Source organism: Pagrus pagrus (genome assembly GCF_965226575.1).
Source record: "Pagrus pagrus genome assembly, chromosome: 20".
NCBI lineage: Eukaryota > Metazoa > Chordata > Actinopteri > Spariformes > Sparidae > Pagrus > Pagrus pagrus.
Genome location: NC_140207.1, coordinates 3,259,299 through 3,276,544, shown reverse-complemented (window position 1 = coordinate 3,276,544; position 17,246 = coordinate 3,259,299). Strand labels below are relative to the sequence as shown.

Below are 17,246 nucleotides of genomic sequence, written 5' to 3'. Positions count from 1 at the left end.
CTGGAAATATTTACAAATCATGAACTGTATAACCTCCAGGATCCAGTTCAAAGATCAAATCACATCATGGAGTGCTTCAGGTTACCAGTGGAGCAACATCATGCCTCTGTTTTTTACAGAACAACCAACCAACTGCTCGCTGTTGACTGTAAAAGTTTACAGAGACTTTGGGAGAAGGATTTGGGATTGTATAATTGAGGACAACGAATGGCTGAAAATGATATCTAACAATGGGAAGTACATAAGAGAAGCTAAAGGGACATTCACCCAATATGAGTTAACACACAGATTCTAGTGGACACCTTCAAGACTCCACAGAATGGGTTGATTAAACAGCAATTTGTGCTGGACATGTCAGAAAGACAGGCACTTTCTTATGCTGCATCTGGGAATGCCCAGTTATACAGTCCGTCTGGAGGACAAATCTGGTATATTTGAGCTACTGGCTGGGAGGGACTTCATCTTCATCACCAAGACTGTGTTTACTCGGGGACAAAACCTGAATACACAACATTTCAGATGGAGAATTTCCTGTGACCGTGGTGAGCACCACAGTGGCCACTAGGATAATACGTAGGCACTGGAAAACAGCCAAATCTCCTGAACTAAAAGAAAGGGCACATGAGAACAGCTTCTTATGAGCATATGCTTACAGGATGAGTGATGGGACCAACTAACGTGTCCTTTGCTCTTCTGTCTTGTATTTATTTACTTGAACCATGTTTCTTTTCCTCATTTGACCACTGATACTATATACGTGGTAAGTAACAAGGCTTGTCTCATAAAGTGAATTGTTGTACTGTCATACACCAAAGACAAAAACAATAAAAACTTAAATTACAAAAAAAAAAGAAGAAGAATAGGCCCTTACATGTTCACTCTTCCCACAGACAGTTCAACATGGGAATGACTCGTCTGAATCTGTGGTGTAGAGATTATTAAAGCTGCAGTATGAAGTGTTTGGAGCAAACATACCACTCTAATCCAAGCTGAAGGTACAGGAAATAAAATATTTTATATGGCACTGAATCTGAATCATAACCCAAGTCAGAAATGATGATGTTCTTGACCTTTGCTTGATGAAATTTTCCTAACCGTACCTCTTTTTTGAAACGTTAGGAAAAAAATGACTTAAGTTTCTAAACGTAACGCTTTGATGAAAGTGCTTCCTGTCGGTCACTTCATGGAAACCACCGTCACTCAGCGGGTCATTCATTCAGATGAAGAGAGAGGAGGGAAAAGAAACAAAAAAAAAAGGAAGATGACTAACCGGAGGCACCGCTTCTGCTTTTTCAGGCCTTAAGTATCGGATGTGTCCAGTCGGCTGTCAGTTCACCGAGCTCTCTGGATTGGAAGGGACAGGAAGACCGACAGAGATTACTTTATTCAGTATTTATTCATTTCATCTCTTATTTAACCTCAATCTCTTTTTCAAAATGATCAACTGTGGAAGCCTGTTCAAGAGTGCGCTGGTCGTCATGGTCATGGTGGCTGCGGTTGAGTCTGGATCATCAGGTAAGATTACGATTTAGATCCAAGAGTTGCAAGATCTCATAGAAGTCATTTAAAATGGCAATTTTTAAATTCATCTCTTTCTCACATCTGTTTGTCTTAGATGAGAAGCTGGCATCCTGCTGTGAAAAAGTCAGCAGCCAGGAGATAACCGAGCCAATCACAGGATACATGACACAGCGAGCTAGCCCGCCATGTGTCCGAGCTGTCATGTAAGTAAGAAGAGCGATGTTGTATGTCCGTGTTAGGACACTAGAAGTTGATGTTGATAATTTGGTACCTCTAAAGCAGGAACACAGTCTGGATAAGTGGTTGTTAAAGGTTAAAAATGGTGTACGCTTTTGAATTAGGATGAATATACAACACTATTATTCATTTATTGGACTATTAATGCTACGAAGTGTTTTTAAAGTACTAATGTTGCATTTGTTTGTCATTCCTGCAGCTTTCAGACGAAAACAGGACTTTTCTGCAGTCAGTTCAACGCTCCCTGGGTCCGCCGCAAGATTGTTGCATTCGAGTGAGTTTATTATGACTGTAGATTCACGCACATGCTCACTTGGCCTTTTCTACATTCATTTAGTCCTTCAATCCTAAACGTATGGTCTCATATATTTGTCTCTTATTATTTTTCTCACAGGAAAGCAAAAGCTCAGGCCAAACTTTCACCTGTGGTCCCCTCGTCTACAGCCTCCCTCCTCTCCATCATCACATCCACTGCCTCCCCTCCTTCGTCCTCCACTCCTCTTCCCTCCTCATCTCTTCCCTCCCTCGCTTCCACATCTGAGATGACTTCTGGTGAAACCTTTTCAGAAAGTGACGAGTAGACCTGAATCTTCTCCACCTCCGGCCAATGAAACGAAGAATGACTTTTTCAAGAAGAATGATTCATGAATTAACACTGATGCAAACTAATGTTTGAAATAGCACTTGATAACAGAATTATGTTAGATTATTATTTATTGTTGAATACTTAGTTTCTTTCAATTCCTTTAGAGTGAAATTATTTATTAGTTTAATTTAATTGACCAGTTCTGATAGAAGTATTCATGTATTTATTACCAAGTGTATTTATGTTTACAAGTTACGGTATATAACTTTATGATCAGTGTATGTTTTGTTGTTATTGTGCATTTTAATGCTTAACTTCACAAAATCATCCTGAGAAAATGTTTTAAGATATGTATTTATTTGAAATCTTGTGATAACTAAAGCAAAAGTTGTTTAACCGTGAAAACACAGGTCAGAAATAAATGTTGCACATGTGATCCTGCATCCAGTGTTTATCTGTGTTTATCTTCATCTTATCTGAGGTCTTTTATCCAGACGAGGATCAAACATGAAACATGCCAGCTGGTTAGTGGTTGGCAGGGAAGGAAAGAGATGTAGAATATTATTCTAAAGTAAAAATAAAAGTACTATCTTGCAGTAAACTGTACTTAGATTAAAGTAAATGAAGATCAGTTGAAATGTACTCAAGGTTAACATTACTGCACTTTATTTTCCTTCAAAAAAAGAGATGTAATTAAAATCCAGATTAATAAAATGGACTGACATTTGTTACAGAATCCACAGTAGAATAAAACCAAAGCAGACAACATGAAGACGTGTAAACAAAATAAACTCCACAATCACACATATACAGTAAAGTAGGTATCTCAAACAGCCTCAACAGGGTCTGCTGTCAGGAAGTTCAGGGTCCAGTCACGTAGAAGTGATGAACCAAAAGGTTCATCTTCAAGGAAGCAGTAGAAGTAACTATGCTATCACCAAGAGCTAGCCTAAATAACACAATGTGGATAGGGACTACTTCTCCTTTATCAGACAGAAACTCTTATAACAGAGACAGAAAAGTCAATAAATGAAAACCAATGTGCAGTGCTTCATCCCCCACGGCTTTTCTGCCTGAAACAACAAAAAAAAATGCTATATAGACACGCCACTGACAGGGAGGAGATATTTGCGATGGCTCATGTGTGGAGCTTTTCAGGTCAGAACAGCAGGACGCTGCATGTGCTCGAGTGTTGATGTTCAATCAACAGGATTCGTTTTGAATTTGGCGATACCAGCCTGAAACCAGTCGCACTTCACTCTTCCAAAGGGCAGTGCTGAGTCCCAGGTCTCTGAGCTTGATAATGAGGTTCGAGGGCGTGTTGGTATTAAATGCTAAACTATAGTCAGTAAACAGCATTCTCAAATGTGTTCCTCTGGTCAAGGTTGAGGAGGAGGCAGTGTGGAGGGTAAGGGCCAGTAGGGGATTCGAGTGGAGACACCACCCCCCTTGTCAACCTGCCATCCTTCTCCATCCCCCCCGAGATCACTAACAGGTGGATCGCACTTTGGGTCTGGACCCAGATGTCTTCCTATCCGGGTCAGGACCTATCGCTGATAAATCAATGAGTATTATTACATTTTGACGGCGCATTTTGATGGCTACTCAGCCAATGATATCTGTGTATCGTGCTTTGAGTCAGATAGAAAGCACAACGACAGGAATCAAGAATAGGCCCTTACATGTTCACACTTCCCACAGACAGTTCAACATGGGTATGACTCATCTGAATCTGTGGTGTAGAGATTATTAAAAGCTGCAGTATGAAGCGCCAAAACTAGACAAAGTGTTTGGAGCAACCATACTCTAATCCAAACTGAAGGTACAGGAAATAAAATATTTTATATGGCACTGAATCTGAATCATAAGTCAGAAATGATGATGTTCTTGACCTTTGCTCGATGAAATGATGATTTGCTAACTGTACCTCTTTGAGGTGTCTTGGAGAAATAATATTCTCTACCACGGGGGAGTTTGGGAGGAACAAATCGCCTACTGGCCACGGCGATGGCGTCATCGGTCTTTTTAGCATGTATGCAAATTGTTCTGTTAGGAGGAGAGGAGCTGATGAAGCTTTTGACAAACCGCTCAAAGCACTACCACGTGATTGTGGAGGGGAGCACTACTGGTTGGGGGTACTTCAGGCAGCGGGCTTTGGTTATTTTGACCACAGGGACAATAGTGGCCTTTATGAAACATGTGGAGACCACAGACTGAAGCAGTGAGGGGTTGAAAGTGTCGGTGAAGTATCCATCACTTGATCTGCACACACCTCGAGGACCCAGCCACGGATGCTGTTCAGTCCAGATGCCTTGTGAGGATGAATCCTTTTGAAGGATCTCCATACATCTGTCCTGGATATTACTGAGGGGTCGGGGTCCCAACAGGAAGAGGGGTGTAGACCTTATCTCACCATGTTTACTTCAACACACAACACTTGTTATGACGTATTGAGCTTTGTTTGTAGTTGGCACCTACATTACGTCTGACAAACTGTGCTGGGATCTGTATTTATGACTGATGTCTGTGGGGGGCACCAAATCACAAAAAATGCCAATTTCTACATTACTCCTAAAATATGAGCATCAAAATATACTTAAAGTACCAACATTAAAAGTATTTGTAATGCAGAATAATATATACAACTTTATTTGATTATATTTATTGATAAATTAATATACATGACTTGGTTTAACCACTTTATATAGTTTACCTGCTGGGTATTGTGACCTTCCCCTCAGGGATCAATACAGTTTTATCTTAATCTAGAATGTTACATCTTTATTTATTTATTGAGAATGATATATTTTTGTATTATTGAACTAGTACCAAAAAAAATGACAAGTAAATAAAGTAGGAATATAAACGTAGTACTGATTATGAGTAGAAAAAGAGGAACAGGAAGAAGAGATTCTGCAACTTTCCTGTTGCACTTGTTTCGTTTCATGGTGCGTTGAGCTGCTCAGAACTTGTTTGACACTGAAATGACGTCTCAAGCTTATCTGCTGTAGTGTGGACATGACATGGCACTCCCACATGGCAGTGGAAATAATGAGCCACTTACATGACGGCAAAAGCCCACTCAGAACTGATTCAGCGAGGGTCAAAAGACATCCAGATATCGACGATAAAGTCGGTCATCACTACATGTGGAAATAGTCTTCATGACATAATTCCCACAAGTGACTTCCTCAAAATTAAAATAGCTCCTATCTTTTATTTATCATTACTTGTGGGTATCACTGTGGGTAGCTTCAATGTTTCATTGTCTTGAAATAACGCAGACTTCTACTCAACAGTGACCAGTTTGCATTAAGTTGGATGATTGATTCATGACTTCTGTCTTTGGTAATGTCTTAATAAATGTAATGTAAATGATGACTTCTTGCCTGTGATGGATTCCTGGCGCCCCACCATCAGATAATCAGGAAAAAGGTGACTTAATTTTCATGTCAAGCAAAAGAAATGCTATGCCAGGATTATCTGTCTAGTTTCTGTGTAATCCTGCTGAAAAATCAATCTTCTAGTGTCTTATTACAAATAACTAATACTTGCTGATCGAATAGCTAAGAGTCATTAAATAAATAAAAATGTAAAAAGACCTTTGTATACAGTACAAGATAATAATTAATTCTTTTTAGCCATTTAGTAGCCTCATTATGGGCTGGGTTTTGGACGACCTCTGTCCTGTGGGGGATTCCCAACACCCCCATAATCAGAATAATCAGAAAGACCCGTGACTTAAGTCCCAAAATTAAACACTATGTTGAAAGTGCTTCCTGTCGGTCACATCATGGAAATCCCCATAAATCGCTCGGTCAATTATTCAGAAGTAAAGAGAGGAGTGGAAAATAAGATAGCACCATGACTAACCGGACATGCCACTTCTGCTTTTTCAGGCCTTAAATATCCGATGTCTCTAGACAGCGGTCAGTTCAACAAGCTCCTTGGAGAGGAAGTGAGACGAAAGACCAACAGTGCCTTATTCAGTATTCATCTATTTAAACTAATATTTATCATCATCTTGTGAAAATGGCAAACTGTGGAAGCCTGTTGAAGAGTGCGCTGGTCGCCGTCGTCCTGCTGGCTGTCATTCACTCAGGACTGGGAGGTAAGATTAAGAGGAACAAGGATCAAGATCTTACGTATCGCTTTTGCACCTGTCAGCCACTTAAAACTGTTATTCGTTATTTAATTAACTCTCATCTGTTTTGTTCTCTCAGCAAATCAGAAGGTGGCAGCTTGCTGTACGAAAGTCGACAGAAACGAGATAAAAGAGCCAATCATAGGATTTCGGACCCAGCGACGTAACCTCCCATGTGTCCAAGCTGTCATGTAAGTAAAACAGCACAGGTTAAAATAGAAATAATTGTTAAATATGAAACAGATTATTAAATATATTAAATGCTTCCGATACTTACATTTGCTCCTTTTTAATGAACTGCAACACTATGTATTCATTAATTGTACTATTAACACTAAGTAAAGTCAGGCCAGCTTGTACTTTTAAAAGAAAGTGTCTTTAAAGTACTAATGTTGCATTTGTTTGTCATTCCTGCAGCTTTGAGACAAAAACAGGACGTTTCTGCAAGCAACTGAGTGCTCCCTGGGTTCTCCGCAAGATTACGGAGTACATGTGAGTTTATTATGACTGTAGATTCACTCACATGCTCACTTGGCCTTTTCTACATTCATTTAATCCTTCAATCATAAACCTATGGTCTCATATGTTTTTGTCTATTATTTTCCTCACAGGAAAGCAAAAGCTCAGGCCAGTCCTTCGCCTGTGGTCCCCTCGTCTACAGCCTCCCTCCTCTCCATCATCACATCCACCGCCTCCCCTCCTTCACCCTCCACTCCTCTTCCCTCCTCATCTCTTCCCTCCCTCCCATCCACATCCGAGATGCCTGCTGGTGAAACCTTTTCAGAAAGTGACAACGAGTAGACCTGAATCTTCTCCACCTCCGGCCAACGAGACGAAGAATGACTTTGTCAAGAAGCTAATGATTGCACACATTGATGGCACTTAAAGAGCAGAATTCTGTTCACTGATTATTTTCTTTTGAGTATTTAGTTTCTTTCAATTCCTTGAGAGTGAAATTATTTATTAGTTTAATTTAATTGACCAGTTCTGATAAATATTTATTACCAAGTGTATTTATGAATGTTTACACGCATGTTATGATCGGTGTTATAATTTATTGTTCATTTGCATCTAAAAGTAGACTTAAACTTATGAAATCGTATTGAGAAAATGTTTATATTAAACAATATTTATTTAAAAAATAACTTTTTGTGAGACATTGTGCAAATGTGAAAACATTGGTCAGAAATAAACGTTGCCATACAATCCTGCATCCTGTTTATCTTAATCTAATCTGACTTCCCTCTGACAGCCACAGCAAGAAGCCATAAGTGCCGCACCATTTTATCCAGATAAGGATCAAACATGAAACGTGATATGTGGCAGCTGTGGTTAGAGGTTGAAACATTTAATAAACCGCAATCAAGGAAAGTTGTTGAATTAAACTTAATCTTCAAACATGTCGATGCACAGGGGGAAAAAACCATCGGTGAAATTAATTTTATCATCACACAATCTTTTCCATTTTGGTTTTCGTTCACACGAAGCAGCAGTTTTCCTCCCACAAAAATTCACACGCACAAAGTCTGTCAACGCCGACCATTAATGAACTCTTATTCTATGCGTCAGTACAGTCAAAGCCATAATCAAGGTGCTGTCATTGACATGTCGGCTTTTTGTGTCAAACAACTGCACAAAAATACTTTAAAATAGTCATTTTACCGTGGGTGGTAAAAGCTACATGGCTCACAGCGATTCCTGAGCTGTTGTATTGTGTTGTGACCCTCTAACAAATGACTATTTGATGCCTGTGAACTGTGTGGCTTATACAAGTTTGGAGGCATGAAAGCATCAGCATGCTTCAAATAAAATGCTCGTCAGATTTTCAACAGCATGTGACGGCCCACAGAACCAATTATTATGTTTCCGAAGGCAATCCAGGCACTCCAAGTAAGAAATGAAGAGGGAAATATAGAAAAACACCTTTTTTTCTCCCTTTTTCCAAGAGCAAGTGAATTTGAGCACAAAGTTATTTGTCAAAAGATATTTAGCAAACTGTGGCTTTTCATCATTGTCAGGAAATGACTCAGATAAATATGAAATATCATAAAAATACCAAAATACACTGGAGGGGGGCTTTAAGTGTCTTTTTTCATGATATTATGCAGTGCATACATATCATTCATCTCTAATGCATGTTTGATGCTTTCATAGCTCACTAATGACACTTTCACTAACGTTAGGTTGGACACAGACTAAAGAAAATGACAGCTTGAGTTTACCCCAAACTAGCTGTTAGTCCAAGATGTCGCTGTTGGATAGATATCCTAGCCGCTAGCAAAGCCACACAGTACGTGAAATAAGCACAGCAGAAACCTTAGATAAGGTCGGCTGATTTCAAATATTTCCACAATGCAAATCAAGCTCCAGCTGTCTACCCAGACGTGACTCTTGTCTTTAGGGCAACATCACTTTCAACTGCACAGTATACCTTGGCATTAACTTGAAGAGAGCGAGGGCAGTATCTGATCATGTTTGTCAGACAGATCTACCCATTCACCTCTGTACCGGGTGACTGCTGTAGGGTACTATTTTGTTGCATGCCAAGCTAATGAGGAAGAGGAAGAAGCAATTTCCGTTTTCCTCTCGCTTTGGTGTTTCAGTGCGGGTGGTAAGGGTGTCGAAACCCTGTCTGACAATCAAATTACGTTTTCAAGCTTATGTGTAGTTATGACATGACAGGGGACCTATATGGCAGTAGAATTGATAAAGCACTTACAGACAAAGGAACAGAAAGCCCCAAAGGACGTCAAGATGTCTAGATTAGCAAAGTTTTAATTATAGCAGAAGAAGCTGAAGTAGGTCAGGATATGTTGAACTGCAGTTTGAAAGGCTGCTGAGACAAACCTTTAACCTAGATATATATGAACTGAAACTAGGGGTGCCTAATTTGATTTGACTTTCAATTTTACAACTATCACATCTGGATTTATGACGATCCACAGATCATTGGTTTTATTTCCTGACGACTATCATTTAGATTTCTGAATTCACCTTTAAAAAGACGGGGTATTTTACAACCACAGCCCAACACAGACTTTATCCTGGAGGCTTTCTGCAGGTTTGGGTAAGGAACGTTTCAATAATATTCACCAAAAATAAAGATCTCAGAGTATAAAAACATATATTTGAGTGTATTATTTCATACGATTGAATCCTCTGTGTTTGACTCCTGAGCTGCTGTAACAACTGAGTTTACTCACTTAAGTCTCATACTTTATCTTCTTATCTTATTTACATTTTGCCCTGCAAAGTACAGAAACAAGTCCAGCTTCCTCTGACTTTAAACCTTCTAGATATTATCTGGTGAGATCATCGAGACAAACTGCTCTGTTTTATCATTGCATCACTAACATCACATCATCTGACACACATTCTCTGACTTGTCGTCATGTGGTGGGTGTTTCATTGTTTCTTTTGAATAAATGCTGACATCAGTTTGCTGAGTCACAACAGTCAAAACATTTCTTTTCTCTGCACGTTAAATCACATAAGACATGAGGCCCTCTCAAAAGCAGGAAGTGACAAGTTGCTGCCTTGGTGGTACACCAAGTGAAGGCATGGGGTTCCTGTTTTCTGCCACTGAATATAAACTATGTCACACTTTCACAGCGTGAATCTGCAGGATCAGTGGCAGCCTTGGTGGTCTCGCCGGGGCTTCACTCCCACTACAGTCTCGTGGCATTTTGGGTTTGTGTCAGTCATTCAAAGCCACACTCTCACTACCAGTAATCTTGCTCGTGCTTGGTTTACTTAGACAGAGGAAGATGAAAGACTGAAAGTCCATATTCAGGGCTAGTCTCCAGTTGTCTCTGTTTTTTGGTTTCAGTTTCGACTCAGTCTTGATGAATTTCTTTGTTCACTTGGCTGGAACTAGTCCAGAGAGGTTTATATCGTATTACCTTTCTTCCCAAAACACCTGATGACCCCAGGTAACATAACTGATGAAGCATCAGGAGGATATTTCTGTAAGAACAATTTCCTACTGTAGGTCTGGTTGGCCACCTGATCCATTCTTGTCCTGTTATCTCACAGTTTAGGAACCCAGCAAAGGCTGTTTCAGGGCTTCAGGTGCAGCCAACAGATATCCAGATGATGGATAGTAAAACAAATTCTCTGCATTAATATGAAGACAAATCTTTTAATAAAAAGCTAAATCACCATCAGACGAGTGTCGATAGGCTCCAAGATTGCATTTCTGCTAATGCACTCCACCGCCACCTTTACCTGCATTGAACCAAAGCCCACTCAAACATAATGATCAACACCGACAATAAATTAACTACAACTAGAACAAAGGGTCGATACCAAAACCTTGTCCCTTCCCTACAGACTCTGCACTCACAAGCTGATATCTATTCATAGAGATAAGTTATCTCTTGTCATTATCTCACATATTATATATTTGTATGTAATTTTAAACGTTTTAATTCTGCTTAGTGTTTGTATCATTTAGTAAGGTTGTTGTGTTGATTTCACTACAGTATTTAATCATGGTCCAGTCTGGGACCAGGCCATAACATCTATCAATTCAATCTATGTAATCCCCATTATGTGCAACTGTGTGGTCAGGCTACATTATTTATCTAAACAGCAGATCTAAGAATGCTTAGTACAACACCACTGCTGTCAACCAAGTTTATCTAAAGAAGCACAACATGTTTTGCCACTTCCTGTTGTGGTAAAGCATTTACTTTGGTTTGCCAACGCTTTGAGATGAGCCCGACTGAAACTTCTGCTGACAGAGTGAGTATCGAGAACAGAAGTAGTGTTAAAATGTTCTTTGATATTAATTATAGATCAAAAATGAAAGCATGTCAGCAAGTCTCTATTTACGCGTGTATTTGTCTCTATCAATTTCCTCCACAGTGTTTGAGAAACTTACAAAATGACAATCTGCAAAAGGAAATCTAAACTCAGGATCATTTAGTTTCCTGCCTTCATTATCATTACTTTGAAAGTTTAGGGGATTGGTTGCTCGGCCTTTTTCGGTCTGCTGAGGATCAAATTAAGGGTTTTTGTGTCTCCTTTATCATTTCACTTTACTCTTTGAGTGAATGTGAAGATATTCAACTGTTGGTTATATCACAGTACTACAGAGTGTGAGTTACCGCTAACCCTGATCATTTAAAAGAAACTATGACACAATACGTGTGTAAAAATGTTTTTTTTCAATCAGCCTTTCCATCCTACCGGTTACTTCCAGAGAAGTAGTGAATAATAACAGTATTTGTGAGTTTAATCACTGAAGACAGAAAGCAAAATGGAAAACAAAAGTCATTCAATCTCTCAATATGTTTCTCATGACGATGCAAAACATGTAGCATCACCCACCACACTGTGCATCTTTTTCACACTTTGTGTTGGCCTATGTACTACAAAACTGTGTGTGTGTGTGTGTGTGTGTGCGTGCGTGTGTGTGTGTGTGTGTGAGAGAGAGAGAGAGAGAGCAAGCATGCATGTGTCAGGATGTTTCTCAGAAAGATGCTGGTAGTTTGAAGTTGTACAGAGGGCTCAGAAGAGTCTGGTGCGGGGCGGAGGTGTGATATCTACAAGACCACAAGACACATACACGCACACAACAAGTGCACAAATACATATAGAAGCACGTCATCTGTCCTGTCCCCCCCCCGCCTCCCCCGAGATGATCACTCAGCACTTACCCATAAATATCCAAACATCCGTCAAGTGCTGTAGTTGCAGCCTGACCAGTCAACGAGTCCACCAGTCAACGAGTCCACCAGTCACTCCAGTCAAAATGTCCATGAGGATCCTGTCCATCGCTCTCCTCCTGCTCTTTGTGTGCTCTGCATATACTGCACCTAACAGTAAGTGACAAATAATTATTAAAACACATAATACTGCAGCAGTGTTGTTATGAAGTGTTATTCCCCATCAATGACGGGGATGCCAGTGGTTGCATGGTCGAGCTCGTGCAACCACTTTACACGTTTGTGTGCAAACTTTTTTTAGTTTAGCAGCTATAGTGAAGATTACGTCTTTAAAATGGGTGTAAACATCTTTTTAAATCAATTTGGTATCACAGGGCTTCCAGAGACTTCGATTTCACTGTATGGAGCCATTTCAGTTTGTTTTTTTGGTTGTTGGTTCGATCCCCAGCTGCTTCAATTGTTTGGGAGAAGGCTGCAACGCTGTTTTACTGTGAAGCTCCAGAAATGTTTTGAATGAGTGTGTGAAACTTCACCTGACTTCCATTAGTACTCGTCATATCATTTCAGAGTTATACACCTTGTAAATGGTTTCATCTGTTTTTCATAATCGTATGGTTTTTGTTTTTTCTTCGTACAGTAGATCAATTAGAGCCTTACTGATATCCACACATGTTATGGCTATTAAACACTTGTGACAAAGAGATGAAATGGAAGGCAGGATATTACTTAGTTGATACTCGGTTGCTTTAAACGACGTCATAGTAAACTTCACTGGGAATTTAATAGTTATAAATGACCCCAAGCATCTTTTACTGCATTATTAACTTCTCTCTGTTCTCTCTGTCCTTCTCAGAGCGCCACCCTTCTCGCAGGTTTCCACATCCATGTTGTCCCAGACTCTCCACTGCTGATATCAGCAATGACGTGATTGGGAACACATATCGTGAAATACATGCCAAACCTGGCTGTGTGGAGGCTTTGCTGTAAGTGTATACATATCGTCCAACCAGGGTCTGCATTAGGCTTTTTGCCTGTATCGCGTATAATTGTCCCACAGATTAAAAATATCAACGGACAAATCATCAGGTGGTAAATATGACAAATTAATTAATCAATTAACGCTATATTAAATAAACTAATATTATGGAAGGTGGAAGGAAATATTCTTTTAAAATATTCTGCACCAGCTGATCATAGTGTTTGTATGTTTAAAATCTGTGTCCAACACACACACACACACACACACACACACAGAATCTCCATCTAATTATTTATCCATTTACAGTTTGAGGACACACCATGGAGAGGTCTGTGTTGATCCCAACAGTGAATGGGTCCAGAACAGTAAGTTGTACCAACACACACACACACACACACACACACACACACACACACACGGTATAAGACCATAAGCACAGAAACACTGATGGTTTTTTTTTGTCTTTCTCTCTAGTCACTGCCAATATGACGAAGGTGTGAAGCACCGCCGCCTGTCCGAGCGAGACATTTTCCTGCTGCTGATATATATATATACACACCGATGCATCCTACTGTGATCATGCCCCTGAATGCAAATACCTCTATGCTTGCAACTGAGCCAAAACATATACAATAGCAAGTAGCTTGAAGCAAAAGATATATTTTTGTATCCCAAACAATGTAGTAGGGCTGTACCAGATAGTGTGAAGCTTCATTCATTACAGCGACATTAAAATTATACGTCAACATTAAAACGCTGTGCAGTTGTTGTTTTTTTGTTTTTTTTTTGCATGTCTATTCATTTTGTTTAAACCCAGTACAGTAGACCACATCAGACTTCATTAACTTTGTTTGCTTTGAACTTATTATGTATTTAAACTTATAGAATAAGATTCCAGTGGCGGCTGGATTGTTTCAGACTTCTGTATCCAAATATTTCCAATAAGTCAAAAATAAAAAATGTACTTAAAGATTAACTGATGTAATCTTTTCCTAAATTCACAACATGATTTAATCCCACTAAATATTCAGCTTCAATCCATATCTGTTGACATTTAGCCTTAAAACAACATTTTCTCATGGTGGTTGTTTATCTCCACGCACAAGTCAAATTGATGTTTCTGAGCTATGGTGTTGAATACTCACTTGGCGTTTGACCTTCTGGATATTTTTTTTTAATCCTATTTCTGTAAAACTTTGTCATAATTATCGTATGAGTTGCGTAATGAGTAATGGCCAAAAATGGGTTTTTTAGGGTTACAGTGACGTTTAATCACCAACTCAAATTAGTACAGTCTTGAGTTCAAGTGATGTTTGTGCCAAATTCGAAGAAATTCCCTGAAAGCGTTCCTGAGATATGATGTTTACGAGAATGGGATGCCATGAGGTCACAGTGACCTTGACCTTTGACCTCTGACCACCAAAATGTAATAATCAGTTCATCCTCGAGTCCAAGTGAACATTATTGCCAAATTTGTAGAAACTCCTCAAGGCGTTTTTTACTTTTTGTGTTCACAAGAACAGGATTGATGCACGTATGTAAAGACCATCTGAAAAACATAATGCCTTCCACCCACAACCATCCCCGCAGAGGCACTCAAACGGTTTGTATTCCTTCTTGCTACACACAAAGAGAGGCACGCACCTGTATTAACAGGGTCGTCTAGCAGCAATGTAACAGCACCATCAATAACAATTACCATAAAACCACACTAACAAAAATTATAGTAAGTAGTAAACAGACGTTCAAAGCTTCATTCGTAAACCTCACCTTATGATCATGGTAATTCATGTATTATATCAAACCTAAACTTTAAATTGAACTGCCACCTTCACTAAGAAAGACCCTGTGATTAAAGAAGAAGGGATGGACGTGGCAGTGACGTTTGTAAGTTTCTTTAGTTGGAGGGCTCATCACAGACCCATGGAAAGAGGATGTTAACTGTAATAGATGTCATCTTTTGCTGTTCTGAGAAATTCTCAGTAGAAATGGACGTGATGTAATGAAGCAAAAATAGCTAAAAGTTCAAGGAAACAGAACAGATAGTGATGATTTTTATCTCAGTTTGAGCAACCTTTTTAAAGCACGCAAGTTCTTCTGAAGAGAAGAAATTAACCATCATTTAGACTGTGAGCATCAACCACCAAGAAATAAAAATAAAGCAAGACGAAATAGCTCCCCTGACATCAGCCTCGTCGGCCACAATGGGGTCTTCAAAGGTCTTTGTTTGTTCTTAAAGTTCCTGCAACAGTTTCATTACTGCTGAGCCACAACTGAAAACAGGACATTAAAGTTTTAGTTTTAAGGAACACTGTGTGTCCACTTTAAAACTTCAACTGAAACAGAATAATATTTGTATTGTGCTTTTAAATTTGGGCTGCCCTAATAGAGAGGAAATTGTAAAATGCTGACTAAGTCACACTTGAAATTTAAACTTGACTTTAGCTCCATCTGGTGGAAGCTGCAGGTGTGAAGCAAGTGTGACAGACAATACTCGGACTATGTGTACACACTTGCAGGTTTATTAGGTTCACCTCGCTGAAACTAATGCAGTCTTATACAAAAGTTCTGCTGTACATCCTCGGTGTTAAGTTTTTGTTCATTATGTTGTTTGAGAGAGGTCTTAATTCAACTGTATGGTCATTTTGGAGGCTGCACCACAGTATGTGAATTATACATATAATTATATTACACTACTATTACTTACAGGTGTTCTTCAAACATTTTGTCCATGCCTTTTTCATAATGAGGGTATGTTAAATGACAGAACAACCTTGTTAAATTCAAAATGAACCACCAAAGGCCTTCTGGATGTGGTCTGATGAAGTATATTATCTGCTGCTTCCCTGTTTCTCCAGGTCACTCAAGGGGGAAAAAAACACAAGGCAAACTCATCCACTGGCAATGTGAACAGAGTTAATAGCAAATTATTAAAGAGTTTACCTGTGATTAAAAAAAAACAGCGTATACACACTATATTTGATGTAAACATGGTGCAAGTCTGACTTACTGGAATCCATTGTGACCTCTGACATGATGAGCAGTCGACCAACTTTACATTTTGCCGTGGGTTCGATTGACCTGAGAGCAAGTAGGACGACAAAGAAAACAATTAAAATGTAAAACAGATTTAGAGCACAGAGAGAAGGTGAAGTGTCAGTCTCTCTTCAACAGCTCTGACGTCAAAGTATATTTTTAACTGCCTGTGTATCTTTGACTAGTACAGAGCATATGAACTTCTCTCTGTTTAGGTTATTTATTGTTAGCCATGTCTTCAAAGGCAGGACAGATGTCAAACAAGTGAATCCAGTAGATAGTCTGTGGTGGTAAGAGGCTCCTATTCAAGGAAGAAATCCCATTAAGAATTGAGATAATAGTCATTTTATGAGTCACTACTTTAGCTCTGTGTTTAAAATCAAAGTTAATTTAACTTATAGCAAGAAATTAAGAAAGCAGAAACAATACTTTAATAAATAAATACTTTAAAACTATCTGGGGAAGCACTTAAAAGGAGTAAGGATTACACAGATTACACATTAATCAGCTTGTCATGTCAAAATGGCGTCGGAATATTTAAACTAGCTAGCAGTTAGCTTAGCTAGATAGCAAACGTTTTTAGCCGCGTTAGCATAACCGCTAGCCAACAGATTTGAACACCGACGTTATTTACAGTATGTTTCTCGGAAACATATTAAAGTTAACTCAACATTAATGTGTGCGCAACATTCATATCAACAAAATCATGAATTTACAGTAACGTTATTTCTCACCGCGACCATTTTACGAAGTTGCCGTGAAGTAACGTCATCAAGTAGAGTTAAACTGATTGGTTGACAAGGGGGGAGCGGTTGGTTGCGGCTTGTCCAATCAGGTGCCTCGTAGGCGGGACAACGAGGAATTAACCTATTGGATTCATCTCCGATTGGAAAATCATCCAATTAAAGTTAACTTCCTGTTTGTAGATTCCCACAGAGCTTTTTATGCAAGAACACACATGATGAAACTTTAATGTAAACACACTAAATATTCACGTTAGTGGGAGAAGTGTTGTAATATTTTACTTTACATAAATAAAAATATCAAAATACTCTAAGTTCTGCATTAAAA

At 39.1% G+C, this 17,246-nt stretch overlaps 4 protein-coding genes across 19 annotated transcripts in view; 3 read left to right on the top strand and 1 right to left on the bottom strand.

Annotated features, from left to right (window-relative positions):
* The window catches only part of LOC311249340 (E3 ubiquitin-protein ligase MSL2-like), an 83,847-nt gene extending 67,617 nt beyond the window's left edge, over window positions 1-16,230 (bottom strand). For 11 of the 16 annotated variants that reach the window (XR_014621160.1, XR_014621161.1, XR_014621162.1 and 8 more), the window contains exons 1-3: window positions 16,150-16,230; window positions 12,152-12,310; window positions 1,271-1,344 (exon numbers count right to left, since the gene is read on the bottom strand). Coding sequence is in view for 1 of the 16 variants with exons in the window: in XM_084340293.1 (XP_084196419.1) it covers window positions 12,152-12,155 (4 nt within the window). In the remaining 15 variants the exon portion in view is untranslated. Of the gene's footprint in view, window positions 1-1,270; window positions 1,345-12,151; window positions 12,311-16,149 lie in introns of those variants that run through there. The other 5 variants (XR_014621166.1, XR_014621167.1, XM_084340293.1 and 2 more) reach the window with 4 other exon arrangements.
* On the top strand, window positions 1,353-2,780 carry LOC311249345 (uncharacterized protein). Its single transcript, XM_084340303.1, has 4 exons — window positions 1,353-1,515; window positions 1,616-1,724; window positions 1,958-2,032; window positions 2,153-2,780. Exons 1-4 carry the CDS (start codon window positions 1,437-1,439, stop codon window positions 2,337-2,339), a joined length of 450 nt encoding a protein of 149 aa, XP_084196429.1. The 5' UTR covers window positions 1,353-1,436; the 3' UTR covers window positions 2,340-2,780.
* LOC311249487 (uncharacterized protein) lies at window positions 6,303-7,724 on the top strand. Its single transcript, XM_084340553.1, has 4 exons — window positions 6,303-6,455; window positions 6,568-6,679; window positions 6,906-6,980; window positions 7,100-7,724. Exons 1-4 carry the CDS (start codon window positions 6,377-6,379, stop codon window positions 7,287-7,289), a joined length of 456 nt encoding a protein of 151 aa, XP_084196679.1. The 5' UTR covers window positions 6,303-6,376; the 3' UTR covers window positions 7,290-7,724.
* On the top strand, window positions 12,201-14,115 carry LOC311249347 (eotaxin-like). Its single transcript, XM_084340307.1, has 4 exons — window positions 12,201-12,316; window positions 13,014-13,143; window positions 13,446-13,504; window positions 13,614-14,115. The coding sequence occupies exons 1-4, from the start codon at window positions 12,247-12,249 to the stop codon at window positions 13,637-13,639; spliced, it is 285 nt and encodes a 94-aa protein (XP_084196433.1). The 5' UTR covers window positions 12,201-12,246; the 3' UTR covers window positions 13,640-14,115.
* Window positions 16,231-17,246: the final 1,016 nt, after the last annotated feature.

Excerpts from the sequence above, each read along its gene's own strand:
- LOC311249487 (XM_084340553.1), top strand. The coding sequence starts at position 6,377 with ATGGCAAACTGTGGAAGCCTGTTGAAGAGTGCGCTGGTCGCCGTCGTC. Across the intron at positions 6,680-6,905 it reads CCATGTGTCCAAGCTGTCAT|CTTTGAGACAAAAACAGGAC; the intron begins GTAAGTAAAACA and ends TCATTCCTGCAG. Across the intron at positions 6,981-7,099 it reads CGCAAGATTACGGAGTACAT|GAAAGCAAAAGCTCAGGCCA; the intron begins GTGAGTTTATTA and ends TTTTCCTCACAG.
- LOC311249345 (XM_084340303.1), top strand. The coding sequence starts at position 1,437 with ATGATCAACTGTGGAAGCCTGTTCAAGAGTGCGCTGGTCGTCATGGTC. Across the intron at positions 1,516-1,615 it reads GGTTGAGTCTGGATCATCAG|ATGAGAAGCTGGCATCCTGC; the intron begins GTAAGATTACGA and ends TGTTTGTCTTAG. Across the intron at positions 1,725-1,957 it reads CCATGTGTCCGAGCTGTCAT|CTTTCAGACGAAAACAGGAC; the intron begins GTAAGTAAGAAG and ends TCATTCCTGCAG.
- LOC311249347 (XM_084340307.1), top strand. The coding sequence starts at position 12,247 with ATGTCCATGAGGATCCTGTCCATCGCTCTCCTCCTGCTCTTTGTGTGC. Across the intron at positions 12,317-13,013 it reads TGCATATACTGCACCTAACA|AGCGCCACCCTTCTCGCAGG; the intron begins GTAAGTGACAAA and ends TGTCCTTCTCAG. Across the intron at positions 13,505-13,613 it reads CAGTGAATGGGTCCAGAACA|TCACTGCCAATATGACGAAG; the intron begins GTAAGTTGTACC and ends CTTTCTCTCTAG.